The sequence below is a fragment of the Moschus berezovskii genome, chromosome X, assembly GCF_049115385.1.
Source record: "Moschus berezovskii isolate FMDL1 chromosome X, NW_MosBer_1.0, whole genome shotgun sequence".
NCBI classification, from domain to species: domain Eukaryota; kingdom Metazoa; phylum Chordata; class Mammalia; order Artiodactyla; family Moschidae; genus Moschus; species Moschus berezovskii.
The window spans coordinates 9,393,352-9,414,132 of NC_142488.1; the positions used below are offsets into that span (position 1 = coordinate 9,393,352).

The following is a 20,781-nucleotide window of genomic DNA, read 5'->3' on the forward strand; positions in this document are numbered from 1 at the left end:
AACAGCTGTCTCTGAATCCTACTAAATACCATCTCCAAGTTTTCAGTTCGGCATTGTTCATGAATCTCACAGAAGAACTTAAAAATGTTAATTATGAAAATTCACCCCCTAAGATATGCATCTGGGGTACAGAGTATATTCAGCCACACTTCAGTGAGTCTTTAAATAAATAAACATACATGTTCACATATATGAGAAACTTTGTGAATTTTCTCTCACTCAGAAGTAATGTGACGCTCAGACAAGAGGCTGAGGGTGGTGTCTCGGTGTTTGGAGATGGACTAGAGTAACTAAGGACCCATTCACCCCTCACTCCCAGCATCCCCCTCATTCTCATACCAGTTCTCACCTGTGTAAGGCCCAGGTACACAGCCACACATAGCTTAGTAACATGGGACTCTCCCACTTACATATCTCTTTGGATCCTTTCTCATTTTCCCTTTTCCCTGAACGTAGAGGTAACAAACGCAACACTTCAGGCTAGTGGCACGACCAAGCAGCAGATGTTGATCTAACCAAAGAAGGGTCATTTTGAATTCTGAGCTCTGGGCCCTAAGAAGCCTCTAACTCACTTTTGGATTCTGAGCTCTGGGCCCTAAAAAGCCAATAACTCACTTTAGATGTTTAATAATACTATTACAATACTAAAAAAACAACAGGCAGAAAACAAAGTTATCAAAGGGGAATGGTGAGGAACAAATTAGGAAGTTGGGGTTAACTCAGACATACACACACACTGCTGCTGCTGCTGCTAAGTCGCTTCAGTCGCGTCCGACTCTGTGCAACCCAATAGACGGCAGCCCACCAGGCTTCGCCATCCCTGGGATTCTCCAGGCAAGAACACTGAAGTGGGTTGCCATTTCCTTCTCCAATGTGTGAAAGTGAAAAATCAAAGTGAAGTCACTCAGTCTTGTCCGACTAGTAGCGATCCCATGGACTGTAGCCCACCAGGCTCCTCTGTCCATGGGATTCTCTAGGCAAGTGTACTGGAGTGGCTTGCCATTGCCTTCTCCGTACACACACACTACTATATATAAAATAGGTAATCAACAAGGACATACTATAGAGCACAGGGAACTCTACTCAATAGTTTGCAATAACGTGTAAGGGAAAAGAATCTGAAAAAAAATATGTATAGCTGAATCACTGTGCTGTTCAACCTGAAACTAACACAAACTGTAGATCAACTACAATTCAGTAAAAATTAAAAAATGAAAGAATGAGCTTTTCTGTTCTAGGATAACCCACTCATATTCCTAGACCTTTGTCAATAGCAGTCTGGCATGCACACGAACAATAACAGCATTCACTAGAATCAAATGAGAATCCTATCAATGTCGGTGCATTTACACTGTTCCTGTTTAATTGCATATGTCACAGCAAAATGACTATTGCGGTCAAAGAAAGCAAATGTAAAAATGTTTCAATAAACTTTACATCACTGTATAACCCCGATGCAGGTTTTCATGTGGTGGGGGAATGCTTTCAGCAACATTGTAAAGCAGATGTCTGAAATCGCTGCAAACTGAAACTTGGCTTACAGTCTGAAGTCTTAACCCAAAACAAAAAGATTGAATGCTTCAGAAACCCTTTCCAAACTAAAAAGGGACCCTGACCATCCTGATTATTTTGAAGAGGTCACTAATTTTTTCTGTGAATATTAAAAGAACAAAATGTTTATGGAGTAGTAAAATGTGATTGGATAACTTTACCCTGGGACAGTCTGCTTTCATGAATGCTAACTCTTAAAATTTAGGCTTACCTCCATCGCCAAGGTCATAATTGAGAAGTTGATTATAAATGCCAAGAAAGCAACGTCGACCATTCTCTGGTGGGGCCTGGAGTAAGTGGGATGCCTCAAAGTGCACCATTATTGCATTGCTAGTGTTGGTCAAGTGCCAGCACCACTTAACTTCTTGCATATGGCGCCAAGCACCAGACTTCTCTGCCTCGGTACCCCACTGTGTCGGGACTGATGACCAGGTTTTATTCATCACTTTATGAAACACCCGCGTAACTATCCCAACTAAAATGTGTACTTCTCTCTAAAGTCATTTTCAATCATCTTTGATGGGATGCCAACACTCACCTTCTCCAATTCAGCCTGAAGTAGTAAAACAACAGTGGAACTTGGAAGATAATTAGTTCATATGGCAACAGTTGAGTTACGTGATTTTGTACTTTTTTTCTCTCAGTCACAGTGGGTCAGAAGCATCTCCCTACATGATGGTGCTCACTACAAGATCCTAGTTATGTTTAGGATTTCAGAGCCTTGTAGAGCAACTGTCTGTCATCTTACAGTAAAACATTATGTATAAAACATGCAACAATGGACACCCTTTAGAGAGACTGCATACCAGCTTCTAACACCCTTTGTCTCTTCGACCAGATTGGAAAGAAGAGAATGTTCTCTTCCTTTTTCTGAATACAAATGGTATATGTCTAAAAACCTTCATGAATATTTTCAAAATGACTAAAATAAATTAAATACAGATAACTACTTTGCCATGAAAGCCTGAAAACATGGAGATCCTTTGACTTTTGCCAATAATAAAAATAGGCTGCTGGGAAAAGGTTCCAATTGAAGATTTTCAACGATGCATTAAAAATCGTTTTGGAAAAAGCATGGAAACATTGTAAAATTAAATACATATCTATGTCTCAACAAGCAATTCGTTAACATCTATAGTCATAAGCCTGTTCATAAAAAGGAAAAATAAAAAATTAACATTGTCATTAATTTTGCATTTGAGTGTATGAATTTAATTAGGGATAGCCTTTTTATAAGATTAAAAAGCTCCATAGATTGTATCTAATTCTCCTTCACTAAAGTCAGTTGAGGGCAATTAACTAGAATTTATTATGACAAGTGAAGGAACCATGACTTAGGACAGTAAAAGTCTGCCTCATGGCACATGGAGCTACAGCCAGCTTTGGAGCATTCTTTCTCCTAATTTTCCATAGAGTTTTATAGTCTTAGATCTTATCATTCAGTAGAACATCTGCAAAAGATAGTCTTTTCAACTGGCAGGATAGACGAACAAACAACATTCAATGAAGGCCTTTCATGTGAAGAATGTGTTAAATGCTATTGTGTAGATCAGGGGTCCCCAACCCTTGGGCCACGGACTGGTACTGGTCCATGGCCTGTTAGAAACTGGGCCACACAGCAGGAGGTGAGCAGGTTGGCTTTTACAAAAATGGTTGGGGACTGCTGATGTAGATGATCCTAGCAAATTGCATGACTGGCCTTTACCATGTGACAAAAGATATAATGACAGTGAGTCTAGTCTATATTTTTGTAGGAATAGTAACCTTGAATAGCTATGTGCTAACACTGACAAACACAGGGCTAAGACCTTTACTTTCAGTATCTCAACGATGTGAAGCTAAAACATTACCTCTTCTTACAGATGAAGAAATAGATTCAGAAGATGTTCAATACTTTGTCCCAAAGGATAGTGCTAGTGAGGTGAGGACCAAAGCTGGGATTCAAATCCAGGTCTCCTTCAATCATAACAACTATGCATAACAGTTAAGAAAAGAATAATCTATGGCCTAAAAACACATGAAACTATGCTCAACATCACTCGTTATTAGAGAAACACAAATCAAAACTACAATGAGGTATCACCTCACACTGGTCAGAATGGCCATCATCAAAAAGTCTCCAAATAACAAGTGCTGCAGAGAATGTGAAAAAAAGGGAACCCTCCTAAAATGTTGGTGGGAATGAAAATTCATACAACCACGATGAAGAACTTTATGAAGGTTCCTTAAGAAACTAAATATAGATCTGCCATATGATCCAGCAATCCCCACTCCTGGGCACATATCTGGAGAAAACCATAATTTTAAAAGATACACGCATCTCAATGTTCACTGTGGCACTATTTACAACAGTGAAGACATGGAGGCAACTTAAATGTCCATCGACAGATAAATGCACAATGAAGATGTGGTAAAGATATATGGTGGAATATTACTCAGCCATTAAAAATGAAACAATGCCATTTGCAGCAACATGTATGGACCTAGAGATGATCATACTAAGTGAAATACGTCAGACAAAGATAAGTATCATATGGTGTCACTTATTTATGGAATCTAAAAAAAACAGCATAAATGAACTTATTTATAAAACAGAAAAACACGTTGAAAACAAATTTGTGGATACCCATGGGGAGAGGTCAGTTCAGCTGAGTTGCTCAGTTGTGTCCGACTCTTTGCGACCCCATGAATCGCAGCATACCAGGCCTCCCTGTCCATCACCAACTCCCGGAGTTCACTCAAACTCATGTGCATCAAGTTGGTGAAGCCATCCAACCATCTCATCCTCTGTTGTCCCCTTCTCCTCCTGCCCCCAATCCCTCCCAGCATCAGGGTTTTTTCCAATGAGTCAACTCTTCACATGAGGTGGCCAGAGTATTGGAGTTTCAGCCTCAGCATCAGTCCTTCCAATGAACACCCAAGACTGGTCTCCTTTAGGATGGACTGGGTGGAACTCCTTGCAGTCCAAGGGACTCACAAGAATCTTCTCCAGCACCACAGTTCAAAAGCATCAATTCTTCGGTGCTCAGCTTTCTTCACAGTCCAACTCTCACATCCATACATGACCACGGGAAAAACCATAGCCTTGACGAGATGGACCTTTGTTGGCAAAGTAATGTCTCTGCTTTTTAATATGCTATCTAGGTTGGTCATAACTTTCCTTCCAAAGAGTAAGTGTCTTTTAATTTCATGGCTGCAGTCACCATCTGCAGTGATTTTGGAGCCCCCCAAAATAAAGTCTGACACTGTTTCCACTGTTTCCCCATCTATTTCCCATGAAGTGACAGGACCAGATGCCATGATCTTAGTTTTCTGAATGTTGAGCTTTAAGCCAACTTTTTCACTCTCCTCTTTCACTTTCATCAAGAGGCATTTTAGTTCCTCTTCACTTTCTGCCATAAGGGTGGTGTCATCTGCATATCTGAGGTTGTTGATATTTCTCCCAGCAATCTTGATTCCAGCTTGTGCTTCTTCCAGCCCAGCATTTCTCATGATGTACTCTGCATATAAGTTAAATAAGCAGGGTGACAATATACAGTCTTGACATACTCCTTTTCCTATTTGGAACCAGTCTGTTGTTCCATGACCAGTTCTAACTGTTGCTTCCTGACCTGCATACAGGTTTCTCAAGAGGCAGGTCAGGTGGTCTGGGATTCCCATCTCTTTCAGAATTTTCCACAGTTTATTGTGATCCACACAGTCAAAGGCTTTGGCACAGTCAATAAAGCAGAAATAGATATTTTTATGGAACTCTCTTGCTTTTTCAATGATCCAGCGGATGTTGGCAATTTGATCTCTGGTTCCTCTGCCTTTTCTAAAACTAGCTTGAACATCTGGAAGTTCACGGTTCATGTATTGCTGAAGCCTGGCTTGGAGAATTTTGAACATGACTTTATTAGTGTGTGAGATGAGTGGAATTGTGTGGTAGTTTGAGCATTCTTTGGCATTGCCTTTCTTTGGGATTGGAATGAAGACTGACATTTTCCAGTCCTGTGGCCACTGCCGAGTTTTCCAAATTTGCTGGCATATTGAATGCAGTACTTTCACAGCATCATCTTTCAGTATTTTAAATAGCTCAACTGGAATTCCATCACCTCCCCTAGCTTTGTTTGTAGTGATGCTTTCTAAGGCCCACTTGACTTCACATTCCAGGATGTCTGGCTCTAGGTGAGTGATCACACCATCTTGATTATCTTGGTAGTGAAGATCTTTTTTTGTACAGTTCTTCTGTGTATTCTTGCCACCTCTTCTTAATATCTACTGCTTCTGTTAGGTCCATGCCATTTCTGTCCTTTATCGAGCCCATTTTTGCATGAAATGTTCCCTTGGTATCTCTGATTTTCTTGAAGAGATCTCTAGTCCTCCCCATTCTGTTGTTTTCCTCTGTTTCTTTGCATTCATCACTGAGGAAGTCTTTCTTATCTCTCCTTGCTATTCTTTGGAACTCTGCATTCAAATGGGAATATCTTTCCTTTCCTCTTTGTTTTTGCTTCTCTTCTTTTCACAGCTATATGTAAGGCCTACTCAAACAGCCATTTTGCTTTTTTGCATTTATTTTTCTTGGGGATGGTCTTGATCCCTGTCTCTTGCACAATGTCACGAACCTCCGTCCATAGTTCTTCAGGCACTCTGTCTACCAGATCTAGTCCCTTAAATCTATTTCTCACTTCCACTGTATAATCATAAGGGATTTGACTGAGGTCATATCTGAATGGTCTAGTGGATTTCCCTACTTTCTTCAATTTAAGTCTGAATTTGGCAATAAGGAGTTCATGATCTGAGCCATAGTCAGCTCCTGGTCTTGTTTTTGCTGACTGTTTAGAGATTCTCCATCTTTGGCTGCAAAGAATATAATCAATCTGATTTCAGTGTTAACCATCTGGTGATGTCCATATGTAGAGTCTTCTCTTGTGTTGTTGGAAGAGGGTGTTTGCTATGACCAGTGCGTTCTCTTGGCAAAACTCTATTAGCCTTTACCCTGCTTCATTCCCTATTACAAGGCCAAATTTGCCTGTTACTCCGGGTGTTTCTTGACTTCCTACTTTTGCATTCCAGTCCCCTATAATGAAAAGGACATCTTTTTTGGGTGTTAGTTCTAAAAGGTCTTGTAGGTCTTCATAGATCTGTTCAACTTCAGCTTCTTCAGCGTCACTGGTTGGGGCATAGGCTTGGATCACCATGATATTGAATGGTTTGCCTTGGAAACGATCAGAGATCATTCTGTCATTTTTGAGATTGCATCCAAGTACTGCATTTCGGACTCTTTTGTTGACCATGATGGCTACTCCATTTCTTCTAAGGGATTCCTGCCCACAGTAGTAGATTTAATGGTCATTTGAGTTAAATTCACCCATTCCAGTCCATTTTAGTTCACTGATTCCTAGAATGTTGATGTTCACTCTTGCCATTTCCTGTTTGACCACTTCCAATTTGCCTTGATTCATGGACCTAACATTCCAGGTTCCTATGCAGTACTGCTCTTTATAGCATCGGACCTTGCTTTTATCACCAGTCACATCCACAACTGGGTATTGTTTTTGCTTTGGCTCCATCTCTTCATTCTTTCTGGAGTTATTTCTCCACTGATCTCCGTAGCATATTGGGCACCTACCAACCTGGGGTAGGTAGCCAATCTGATCATAGGGACCACAGCCTTGTCTAACTCAATGAAACTAAGTGATGCCGTGTAGGGCCACCCAAGACAGATGGGTCATGGTGGAGAGGTCTGACAGAATGTGGTCCACTGGAGAAGGAAATGGCAAACCACTTCAGTATTCTTGCCTTGAGAACCCCATGAACAGTATGAAAAGGGAGATCCAGGGGAGGGATATATTAGGAGTTTGGGATTAGCATATTTCCCCTACTATATATATAATAGATAATCAACAAAGACCTACTGTGTAACACAGGGAACTATACTCATTATTCTCTAATAACCTATATGTGATAAGAAACTGTTCAAGGATAGATATGGGTACATGTATAACTGAATCACTTTTCTATACACCTGAAATTAACACAACATTGTAAATCACTATAATACAAACATTAAAATAAAAAATAAAGTGATATAGATCCAAGGTTGATAACAACAACAAAAAATGATGAAATAACACTCAAAAAGTACATAATACTAAATGTATGATATAATGACTAAACCATATAATTCCACCAGAACATGCTGTTAACCCCATAAACTCCCATACATTTTTCCCCAATGGTGCTACTCCGCTCCCATCACAGAGGTAACCATCATCCTAACTTTTATAGTTTTTAGACCATGTGTACATCTCTAAACAAAATAGTTTATTTTTATATTTAATTTATACATGTATAGATACTCATAGTACATTGATACTTTTGTCTCCTGATTTCTTTAACAATATGTTCACAAGATTCGTCCATGTGGTTTGCTAGAGATCAATAATTTTCAAGGCTATTTGACCTATTATTTTTACTAGTATAGTACAAGTGAGGGCCACCATCTTCTTAGTCAGGAAAGACAAGCCAATAAATACTCTGTACTCTCTCCTTCCTTGTCTTCCCTTGATATTTAAATTCAGGAATGCAATCGATCCGAAAACAGTCACCCAATAGAGAAATCAATAGGGCGTGCGATACTCACTCACAACATTGGCTTGTCCGGTGAAGATGGTGTATTGGAGCTCATAGGAAACCACACTGAATTCGTCATCGGAGGTCCAGTGAACAGTTATGGTGTCATAAGAAGCCGTGCAGAGCTCTTCTCTAATTGTGGGAGGGTTGGGGGCTGTGGGGAACAAGAAGGTTATCAGCAGAGAAGCAGACACATCTGGGATCCCTTTCAGAGGAGTTGTCCTGATAGTCAAAGCAGGCCTTTTAAAATCTATCCATCAGAACTATTATCGTAGAGACAGTGATCCCAATCCAAAGAACATTTCGTTGGCTGGGTATCACTGTGATTTTTCCCAGATGGTGTGACTTCAGCCAGCCAATATCTTCTCCCTGTGCATCATGAAAGCATGTCTTTAAGGGTAGGTAAACAAGACTCTCTTATTCATGGAAGAAAACATTTTAAACAAAAAGTAACCAAGATGAACTTTTGTCATCTCGCCCCCATTTTAGGGATGCAAACTTTTTCGGTAAAGAGCTAGATGGTCAATATTTTAGGCTTTGTGGGCCATATGGTCTCTGCTGTTGCTGTTCAGTTGCTAAGTCATGTCCAATTCTTTGCAACCACATGGACTGCAGCATGCCAGGCCTCCCTGTCCCTCACTGTCTCCCGGAGTTTGCCCAAGTTCATGTCTGTTGAGTTGGTGATGATATCCAAGCATTTCATCTTCTGCTGCCCTGGTCTCTGCTGCAAATACTCAATTCTGCCTTTGTACAGAAAGCAGCCAGAGACCATTTGTCCACTGATAGACATGGCCAGGTTCTAATAGAACTTTATTAACAAAAACAGGTGAAGACCAGATTTGGCATGGGAGCCAAACTTAGCCAACTTCTGAGCTCCAAAATTTCCGGGAGAAATATCAATAACCTCAGATATGCAAATGACACCACCCTTATGGCAGAAAGTGAAGAGGAACTCAAAGCCCTCTTGATGAAAGTGAAAGAGGAGAGTGAAAAGGTTGGCTTGAAGCTCAACATTCAGAAAACGAAGATCATGCCATCTGGTCCCATCACTTCATTGGAAATAGATGGGGAAACAGTGGAAACAGTGTCAGACTACTTTTTTGGGCTCCAAAATCACTGCAGATGCTGATTGCAGCCATGAAATTAAAAGACGCTTACTCCTTGGAAGGAAAGTTATGACCAACCTAGATAGCATATTATAAAGCAGAGACATTACTTTGCCAACCAAGGTCCGTCTAGTCAAGGCTATGGTTTTTCCAGTGGTCATGTATGTATGTGAGAGTTGAACTGTGAAGAAAGCTGATCGCCAAAGAATTGATGTTTTTGTACTGTGGTGCTGGAGAAGACTCTTGAGAGTCCCTTGGACTGCAAGGAGATCCAACCAGTCCATTCTAAAGGAGATCAATCCTGGGTGTTCATTGGAAGGACTGACGCTAAAGCTGAAACTCCTTGGCCACCTCATGCGACGAGCTGACTCACTGGAAAAGAGTCTGATGCTAGGAGGGATTGGGGGTGGGAGGAGATGGGGATGACAGAGAATGAGATGGCTGGATGGCATCACCGATTCGATGGACAGGAGTTTGAGTGAACTCCGGGAGTTGGTGATGGACAGGGAGGCCTGGCATGCTGTGATTCATTGGGTCACGGAGAGTCGGACACGATTGAGCGACTGAACTGAATTGAACTAACTGAGCTCCAACATGCCACAGATTTTTATATACAGCCACTCACCTGGAAAAATGTTGTTTGTTAACCCTTAACAAATCAGCCAAATAATTCTTCAAAAATTTTCTTTTGATAAATGTGTTGATGCCTTATTAAAATTTGTTAGTGGGGTTCTATTTTCCTCTCATGTTTCAGTTTACAGGTGATATTTCAAATTAAGAAGATGATTACCAATCAGTCATATCTAAGAAGTACATTCTCTTTCCCCAAGAATAACAGGATTCCTTGGCGTTTGATTAAGTTTATCATTGGGCAAGGCTGCTGTTTTATGTCCTGAACACATTCTGCAGCAGAAGTCTAAATCCTAGCCAAATGATGATTTTTTAGTTGACTTCTAACGGATTGATTTCAATAACTAGTTTTATGAGATGAGTTTGTGAGCAAGAAAAAGCCTAGGCATTGAGCGCTTTGCATGGGCAATAATATATTAGAGCAGGGGCTGGCAAACTATGGCTATGGCCTACTGCCTGCTTTTGTAAATAAAGTTTTATTGGAACATGACCAGGCTCATTCTTTTACATATTGTCTCTGGCTGCCTTTGCGCAATAGCAAAATTGAATAGTTGTGACCATATGTCCTACAGAGCCTAAAATATTTACTATCTGGTCCTTTACAGTCAAAGTTTGTCGAGCCCTGGTTTAAAGAATCGATCCAGGCCTGTGTTTCCATTCTTCCGTACACCAGAACCTTCAAAAGGAGGTTCTTCAAAAGGAGAAATAATCTGTATCCGACAGATGAGGAGCCATGTTTGCTTACACTGTTTAGAGAATTCTTTACTGCTTGAAACTTTGGTTAGGATGAATGACTCCTAAAGAAACCTGAGGAGGGAGGAAAGTTTATGAAAATGGCAAAATTGTAAATTTTGATTGTTTTAGTAGTCTTCACTTTGCCACCTGAAGATCCATCCAGGACAACTATTATACGAAGCCAACTGACTTTTATGTCTGCAGCATCAAGTCAGTTAACCCAGCTTAGTCTATTGATTATTGAATTCCACGAACACTGTGGAGCGCTTACACGCAGCAGGCACTGCATTAAGGTGTGCAGTAAGAAATACTACACAGCCATTAAAAAGAATGAAAGAATGCCACGTGCCGTGGATTGAAGAGATTATCATACTAAGCGCCATACGTCAGATAGGAAAAAAGTACCATGATATCATTTATATGAGGAATCTAACATACGACATAAATGAAACAATCTATGAAACAAACAGGTTCACAGACATAGAGAACAGACTTGTGGTTGCCAAGGGTGGGGGAGGGATGGAGTGGGAGCTTGGGATTAGCAGATATAAACTATTACTTTTAATTTTTTAATTTTAATTTTTATTTTATAATTCTATTTATTGTATTTATTTTTTAAGCCTTTCCTACATTGTTTTTTTAAATTAATTAATTAATTTATTTTTTGGAGGCTAATGACTTTACAATATTGTAGTGGTTTTTGCCATACTTGACATGAATCTGCCACGGGTGTACATGGCTTCCCCATCCTGAAACCCCCTTCCACCTCCCTCCCCATCCCATCCCTCTGGGTCATCCCAGTGCACCAGCCCTGAGCACTCTTTCTCATGCATCGAACCTAGACTGGCGATCTGTTTCACATGTGATAATATACATGTTTCAATGCCATTCTCCTTTTAGAGTGGATAAACAACAAGGTCGTACTGTAGAGCACAGGGAAATATACTCAATATCCCGTGATAAACCATAATGGAAAAGAATTTTAAAAAGAGCGGCTATATGCATATGTATAATTGGATCACTTTGCAGTACACCTGAAATGAATGCAACATTGTGAATCAATTATACTTCAACAAAATACAATTTTTAAAAAAGATAACTTGAAAAAAAAAGTTGTTCACTAAGATCAAAGGACTCTACAGAGCCCTTTTAAAGCGTTCCTTCTGGAATATGACTTGATATATCTCTCCCAAAGTATCCACGTGCAAGATGTAGTGCCATGTGCTGTGACTTGGATGAAGAGATGACCTTCCACGGGGGAGGCCCAGCTGCATCATAAAACATGCTTGTTACTGTCTGTGTGGTCCCTGTTAGTGTGGGATCACCCTGCATGGATCACTGGAGAAATATTTATTTTCCCATCATCTAAATAGTTCCTGGAATTATTTCTCTGTCAACTACTGTACAAAGATTTGGTTCTTTCTGCACTGCTATATATGATTAAATATAAAGAAAAGTGTTGGAAATAGGCAGGTAGCTGGGAGACACATGGCTGTAGCTGTAATCAGAGAGGAAATGTCACCTCTCTGGCTTATTCACTTGACATCCCATTTAGAGGCATGTCAGGGGCAAAGAAAAAAATCTTGTTTTCATAGTCAGGCAGGCTAACCCTGTTTTGATTATAAAGCCAATGGATTTGTCCTAAAAAGTCAATATCCAATTTACTGTAAATGAGAACAGCAGCAGGTTGCCAATTTCAATATTCACGCAATTGGTCCCATAACTGTTATTTTCTTGCTTCTATCATAAACAGGACACAAGCAATGGTGGGCTGATACTTCACAAACACTTCATTTCCTGCTTACAAATGTCTGATAAACTATTTGGACTTGGCAATATCAGCCAAGCATTGTATGTTATGGCCAGGATCGATGTTATGTCTAGAAATGGTCCAAATTTGTACTGGAGGTTGACAGCTAAGAAGGCATAATAACAGGTACCCCATATGGTCTCTCGTTTGGCATAAACAGTCAGTGGGATGATATATGGTGTACAAATTACAAGTCAGTGCAAACTAAGGTCACAATTTCCCCTGCAGTCAGTACCTTGGCATTCACACACAGATGAGAATGGGCATACTTTTCCTGAAATGCTATTAAACAACTATTGGGAAAGGGGAAGGACACACTCTTATCAATAAGACACTGATTCTGTGCAGAAATGGCCACATGCCCAGCCAAACATTTTGCAGTCGTCTTTGCCCTTGGGCATGACCTTAAAACATGGATCTGGCCCATGAGACAGAAGTGGAAATTTCCTGGATGGGTCTTTTTTACTTTTTTTTTTAAAAGATTTACTCATTATTTTTGGCACTACTGGCTCTTCATTGCCGCACGTGGGCTTTCTCTAGTTGCAGTGAGCAAGGGCTATTCTCTATTTGCAGAGCACAGGCTTCTCAGAGCAGTGGCTTTTCTTGTTGTGGAGCATGGGCGCTAGGGCTCATGGGCTTCCGTAGTCGAGGCACACGGACTTAGTTGCCACGTGGCATGTGGGATCCTACAGAAGCAGGGAGCAAACCCATGTCCTTTGCGTTGGCAGGCGATCTGGCCACCAGGATCGCCTGGACCACCAGGGAAGCCCTGGAATTGGTCTGTCTGCTGAACAAAGTTTTGGTTTTCCTAAATAAAGACAAACCTGGTAGACAGAGCTTTTGGTTCTCATTTCTCCTCTTGTCCCTTTCTTTTTGTCTGTAACTTGGGCATAATGCTTGGAGGTGGAGATGTAATGGAATCATGTGGCAAGATGAGGATAGCAAAGCAGAAAAAGAGAGCCTGGTGTCTGAAGTCATCACAGAACAGCTGTCCAGCCATGAGCGGGACCCCTCTGCTATGCTGTTTTCTGTGATAGGAATCTGAGGGGTTCAGTCACCGCTCACTGGATTTTCTCTTGTTGCAAACACACCCAGCCCACATGATACAACAATAAAGGAGACTTTTATTTAATAGGATGTTATCATATAAAGCATTTCAGTGCCAGAAAGGCTGACCTGAATGGTCCGGTATAGTAGTCATGAGCTCCATGTGGCTCTTGACATTGCAATTACATTTTAATTAAAGCAAGTAATTACAAGTAAAAACTCAGTTCGGTTCAGTCGCTCAGTCGTGTCTGACTCTTTGTGACCCCATGAACCACAGCACGCCAGGCCTCCCTGTCCATCACCAACTCCCGGAGTTTACCCAAACTCATGTCCAGTAAAAACAGCACATGTCAAATTTTCAATAACCCTATGTGGCTAGTAGATACTTGACTGGACAGTGTGGATGGAGACTGTTCTTACCATCTTAGAAAGTTCTGTGGAATAGTGTTAGTTTAGATAAATCTCAGACCTATATCCATGAATAGCTGAAATCCAATTTGATTCCTTACTGGACATGCTTTCTGAGTCAATTTCTTCCTTTCTTCCTAGGAATTATATGGTTTGAAAGAATTCCCTACGATACGATGTTTCTGGAGTGACTTGCCTCCCTTGCAAACACACAAAGGCTAAAAATAACACTTTTCCAGGTAAGGAAAAAACTGGTCTTCTGGGTACAACACCCTTGAATATACAAGTCTGCTTTCTAACCACAGACTAGAAAAATACACATTACCCAATGCTCCCTCTCTCTCCTGCTTCCCTTTTCCCAGCTGCATGTGTGCACATGCACATTCTCTCTCTTGCTCACACACACACACACACACACACACACACACACACACGATGAGAGTGGAGATGCTGATGTTGTGCTCAGTTAAGGACGTGGTCTCTTGAAGGTGGTAGATCCTAAGTTCAGTGCACACCTGGATTCGCTGTGTACACAGAGCTTCTCTGAAGTCACAGGCATCCGCAGCCTGGGACAACACAGATAAAGTTGTCTACTCAGTCCACAGGCTATCATGTCTGTTCTTGCCTTAGTTGCTGTATAATTGCTCAGTTGTGTCCAACTCTTTTTTGAACCCATGGACTATAGCCCACCAGGCTCCTCTGTCCATGGGATTCTCCAGGCAAGAATACTGGAGTGGGTTGTCATTTCCTTCTCCACGGGACCATCCCAACGCAGGGATCGAACCCGAATCTCCTGCATTGGCATTTGGTATCTTTACACTGAAATACATGGAAAGCCCAGAGGTTGACAGCAAAGAAAAATTTAGGAGCATGGTTAGGAATAGGAGTAGCCTGAAGTTTTCTTGTATTATGGCTGATTTTGTTTTTTAAGTTTGACCCCAAAGAAAAAGTCTGTCAGAAACCACAGAACTGAAACATGGCACCAGTAATCCTACTCTGATCTGACAGACATTTGCTACGGTGACCTTCACCAAGATGAAATCCAGTCTTTTAGTAGAAAGTACGGAGGTCTTTGGAGTGTGCACAGACCTGAGGTAAATCCGAATTCTGCCTCTCCCTAGCTGTCTGACCTCCAGCAAGATGCATGACCTCTGCTGTTTGCAAAATGAGGATTAAAATACCTGACCTCAATTCGATGTTGTGAAGGTTAAATAAACACCAAGAGGTAGAGCAGGGTAGATACCCCATCAGAGCTGGCTGCCACGTTTTTCTCCGCCAAGGTACTGTGAGAGTCATTTGCCTTGTGGCCATGAAATGGAAAACAGCCATGCTAACCCTGTACTGGCTGACAGAGGTATCATGTGGCACCCATACTCTGAGAAAAAATGGTGGTAAGTGTGCTTTTAGTGGCCTAGATTGTCTTTTCGCCTGTGTCCCCAATTGAATCTTGGGCTGTATTATTTTGCTTAGGAAAAAAATAAAGGAATGTCAAACATTTTTTACAGGAATATTAGACTTCGTTCCTCACCAGAAGTCCATACCTCTGGTTTTAGGAAACTTATCTAGTGGCAAAGTTTTGTATCACTGAATATACCTGGTATATTCACCAAAGACACCAAAGACAATACCTGTAAGGTAATCCAGACATTCTAGCAATTTCTTCTCTCGGGAAAAATCTAAGGCGAAGGTGTCAAATGTGTCATTGAGGTTGATTTCAGGAATGAGGACCTGGGATGATGCTGTTGCCATGGAGACTCTGTAATGGAAACAAAATGACTTTTTAGAAATGTCAAGCTAACTTTTACCATCACTGCACAGGAATGAAAAAATAAAAGGAAAAGAAATATCATTACAAAATAGTGTTATTGATGTAAGCTCTTATATATAGGATGGATAAGTGACAGGGCCCTACTGTATAGCACATGGAATTGTAGAATATTCAATACTGTGTGATAAACCATAATCAAAGAGAATATGAAAAAATATATATATGTGTAACTAAGTCACTTTGCTGTACAGCAGAAATAAATACAACATTGTAAATCTGCTATACTTCAATTAAAAATAATTTTTTAAAAATGTCAAGAACACAAAAACCAGTGCCGTTTTTGTATGGGAGCCTTAAAAAGAATCTCGGAATGGCACAAGCAGCAACACATGCAAATGAGCACAAGCTTCAAGGGAAGGCAGAGGACGTGGGAAAACAGTGGAATGGCTTCCTCCCTTCCTTTTTACTATCGGAAAAAATTCCCCATGGAGGCAGAAGAATATTCATATTTCACATTGCTGTGTATGCAACTGCCTGCCCCCCGCACATCTAACCCAAGCGAGAAGCACACGGCCCCAGGCATTTCTTCACACATCTGTCTGGGAAACTGTTTGTTCCTTTCAGACCCGACCCTGCTCCACTTCAAAGAGGAATCTCCCAAATTTCAAGCTGCATAAAAGGCAAAGTGAAGATTAAAAAAGAATGTTCCCAGATATTGGATTAGTTTAATCAATGACTAGCCTCTCTCTAAAATAAACATTAAAAAAGGAGTTTTGGTCTGGCTCGTTTTCATTCTCCCTGTCCTCATTTTCTTGCACCATATTCCCAGCAGATGCCATAGAAAATATGTATGAGCTTTCTCACACATTTCCCTGATGGATCCACCGTTTCTCTTCTTCATTAGGGTTGCTAGTTAGACTTCTCATGTATACTCTATAAAGCAAGCTATTGGTATGTATCAATCTCCTGCAATGGACTGTCACGTTAATTGGAGAAGTTGTTATCAATAGCAGACCATTTTGACTCATTAAAGAATGCAAGTGATCCTTCTAAGAACAAGAAAATTATGGGATGATGTAAACCACTTCTGAGCGCATCAAACTATGCTAGACTCGTAATCTTGTTGATTTTGGTGTTTCAGGACATTAAACAAACACCACCAAGGGCCTATTATGTGTAGTGTGCTAGGAAATTTTGAGCAAAGAAACAACCTTTACCTAGTTACTTATTTTCTAATTAAGGGCACTTACGCTCATGTATACAAGGCCATAAAGCTAGCTGGCAGCAGCCAGGAAGAGAATTCTAGGTCTGTACTCTTCCATTTCATCTAGAAAAATTTCAGCCAGGTTACTCTATGAGGTAGATCTCTTCTTGCATCTCTTAATGGCTCTTAAAGTTTTGGATTTTATAAAGAAATATATCTTGGCCATAAAAATTACATCTGTGGGCATGTCTGTACAATGGAATATTATTCAGTCATAAAAGGGAATGAAATACTGATAGATGCTATGATGTGGACAAACCTTGAAAGTATTATGCTAAGTGAAAGAAGCCAGAGACAAAAGGCCACATCTTGTATGATGCAGTTACATGAAATGTCCATAGTAGGCAACTCTGTTGAGACAGAAAGTAAACTGGTGGTTGCCAGGGGTTGGAGGCAAGGGGACAGTGGGGAGTGATTACATAATGGGTGCGGGCTTTTCTTTTGGGGTGAGGAATATCTTTTGGAACTTCATAGAGGCAGGAATTGTACAATGTTGTGAATGTACTGAATGCTAATGAACTGTTCACTTTAAAATGGTTAATTTTATGTTATGTAAAATTTACCTTGATTAAGAAGTCAGTCCTGTGTAATGCTCAAAATCCTTAGAAATAAAGTTTCTAGAATTGTACTTCTGGCACATATTCAGTGCTACAGAGGGAGGGAAGTAGAGAGGACAGTCAACAGTGTCATAACTGGAATGATACTGAGGCCCACAGATGAAAGCTTGAAGAGGCCTAAACCCTGGCAAGAAAAGTTTCAAGTGTTCAAATGAAGATGGAGAATCTAAATTCACCACTCTTGATTTTCACCAAGAAACAGTGAATAGCAGTTATGTGATTTTATTAGCTAATTATTGTACCCAAGAGAACTGGACTAATTATTACGACAAGTGCTAATTCAGACTCATGGATAAAGGAGTGGTTGCCAGGCAATTTTCACACATGGTCAAACTGAACTTAAGAAATGTTTTCCTTACGTCCTATTATCACAAAACTCCTTCAAACTCAGATCTTAGGATTAGTCAACAACTATTCAGTGAATATTGAGTAAGCCCTCCAATTATGTCATTTACTAAAGAGCCCAAAATATTTGCATCTATGCAGAAAAGTTCAAAGAAATGCTACAGTGCCATTTGAACTCCTCAAATAACAATTTCAAAGTGAAACCCCAGTTATTTCTGTTTTATGATGTCCAACAGGGAGAAGTGTGCCAAGCTATTATGAAACAAGCACTGAACTTTCTATTGTGCTTCTCTGCTCTTCCCATGCAGCATAGACCTTGTGCACACCGAGTTAGAGGATCTCAAATTCTCTGAACAGATAATCTCAAGCTGGCACTTCCCCCATCCTATGGCACCAGCTTCTGTTCACGTTCATCCAAAACAGATTTCATTGCCAAGTTTCTCCTGGTTCTGTTGTCCAGAAACAATCAACTAAACCATGCTTTAGTCAGGGACATTGTTGACAATGCCTGCCATCCTTTTTTAAAAATAATTCTATTTATTTTTTGGCTGTGCTGGGTCTTCGTTGCTATGTGGGCTTTTCTCTAGCGGTGGCGAGCAGGGGCTATTCTCTGTTGCAGTGCACAGGCTTCTAACTGCAGTGGCTTCTCTTTTTGGGGAGCATGGGCTATAGCACGGAACATGGGCTATAGAGCATGTGGGCTTCAGTAGTTGCAGTTCCCAGGCTCTAGGCACAGGCTGAGTAGTTGTGGAGCACAGGTTTAGTTGCCCCATGGCCTGTGGGCTATTCCCAGACAAGGGATTGAACTTGTGTCTCCTTCATTGGCAGGCACATTCTTTACTACTGAGCCACCAGGGAATCCCAATATATGCCATCTTGATGGTGGGGACTTGGTAGAGTGGGAACAAAAAGAATGAAAGTTCCTAAGCCTCGGGGGCAAAGACTGACAAAAAGACTCTTGGGAGATGACTGCAGCTTTTAACACCTTCACATTTTTTTTTTTTTGATGGAAGGAAAGATATTTATGTTTGGCTACAATTTCAAATTCTTATCTGGAGTGACAGGGGAGTGGAGATCTGCCAAATTCAATATTTTAGGTCATGTTTTTATCCCCCAAATCCTTGTTGCCCATCTTTTGGCCTTTCAGATAAATTGCCCAAATCCACCAGGGCCCTCAGACTATCCTACTTTCTCAGTTCTGTGCTTTTAGTCATGTCTGTGTGTGTGTGGGGAGGGGGGCGGGGAAATATGTGTGCACGTGCTTATAGGTATGTGTGTGTCAAGTTTTACCATACTGGAGGAGATAAGGGTATTGCATCCTACCTTGATGCCTCATAGGGTGGGTTGCACATTACGTCCTCTTCCTATTTTTTTAAATTAATTCATTTGGCTGCACCGAGTCTTAGTTGCAGCATGTGGGATCTTTAGTTGTGACATGTGGGTTCTAGTTCCCTGACCAGGGATTGAACCTGGGCCCCCTGCATTGAGAACACAGAGTCTTAGCCAACAAGGAAGTCCCTACCTCCTCTTTGTATTTTGACTTTGATGCCCCTAATCTCCATGACATTCAGTTGCTAGCAGCCACTTGGGGCCAGTGTTGTGGATGGAATACATGTCTAGAGCTACAGTGCTTACAACATTTCTGCCAAACAGGCAATGCCAGGGGAAGATTCTCTACCCTGCTCCCTCTCAGGTCGGTGGACTATGATGCACATCACCATGGGAAAACCTGGTGAGGTCTCATAGTAACAAAATGTGGCTTGCTTTCATCAACTCGGGATTTCCCAAATGCATTTGACTCTGGAGCCTTGTTGTTTTCACACCAATTAACACCCAATAGAACACATTTCAAAAATCACTCATCAGACGCACTCTGATTCTTATGATGAAATGACATCTTTCTGGTAGATGACTGGCATTCTCAGCTTTGTATTCTGGGGAAGTCTGTTGGATCCTTGAATTACCTACGGCAGTGTGGGACAAAGACTTTATCTGATAGAATCTAAGTCCCTCCTAGGGACCGAAGTCAGCCTGGCTCCTTTGTCCATGGGATTCTCCAGGCAAGAGTAATGGAGTGGGTTGCCATTCCCTTCTCAAGGGGATCTTCCTGACCCAGGGATCGAACCCATGGCTACTGCATCTCCTGCACTGCAGGCATATTCTTTACCGCTGAGCCACCGGGGAAGCCCCTTGATACAGATAATTAGCTGCTAAATGCGATTTTAATTTTAGATGTTTCATAAGTAGTAGACCAACTTTCTTAGGCTTAGATTGAGTAAAGAATTTTGCTATTTAACATAATTTTAGAAAAGTGTACAAAAAAACCACTCCAAGAATGATATATTAGCGAGGCTTGAGTATATAGTCCATTATACAATCCATTTGGATCCATTTAGTGAGTGGGAAGGAGGGAAATTAGCATTTGTTGCATGTTTACCTTGAGATAGGATCTCAGTTAATATCTTTGTTAAATTATTTCATTTTATCCCTACAGGAACTGTATTAGGTAGGAATGAATAATGACCCTGTTTTATAGATGTCTTCATGCATTCATTCAGATCAGGCAGCCTGCTATGTGCTGGGGTCTTCATGGTGAAAACAAGATGACTGGGGGTCTTGTCCACTGGGAGCACATGAGGAAATTGTAAGTATCAGGGAGCAGCCCCAAATGCCAGCTGTCACTGCTGTTGTTGTTCAGTTGCTCAGTCATGTCCAACTCTTTGCAACCCCATGGGCTGCAGCACTCCAGGGTTCCCTGTCCTTCAGAGCAAACCCCCAGAGTTTGCTCAAACTCATGTCTATTGAGTTGATGATACCATCTAACCATCTCATCCTCTGCTGCCCCCTTCTCCTCCTGCCCTCAATCTTTCCCAGCATCAGGGTCT

General features: G+C 41.0%; 1 protein-coding gene across 4 annotated transcripts in view; it reads right to left on the bottom strand.

Moving 5' to 3' along the window:
- Positions 1-20,781, bottom strand: part of MID1 (midline 1) — a 415,132-nt gene that overhangs the window by 16,493 nt on the left and 377,858 nt on the right. For all 4 annotated transcript variants that reach the window (XM_055437738.2, XM_055437740.2, XM_055437737.2 and 1 more), the window contains exons 6-7: positions 15,531-15,658; positions 8,177-8,320 (exon numbers count right to left, since the gene is read on the bottom strand). In XM_055437738.2, coding sequence (XP_055293713.1) covers positions 8,177-8,320; positions 15,531-15,658 — 272 coding nt within the window. The remainder of the gene's footprint in view (positions 1-8,176; positions 8,321-15,530; positions 15,659-20,781) is intronic.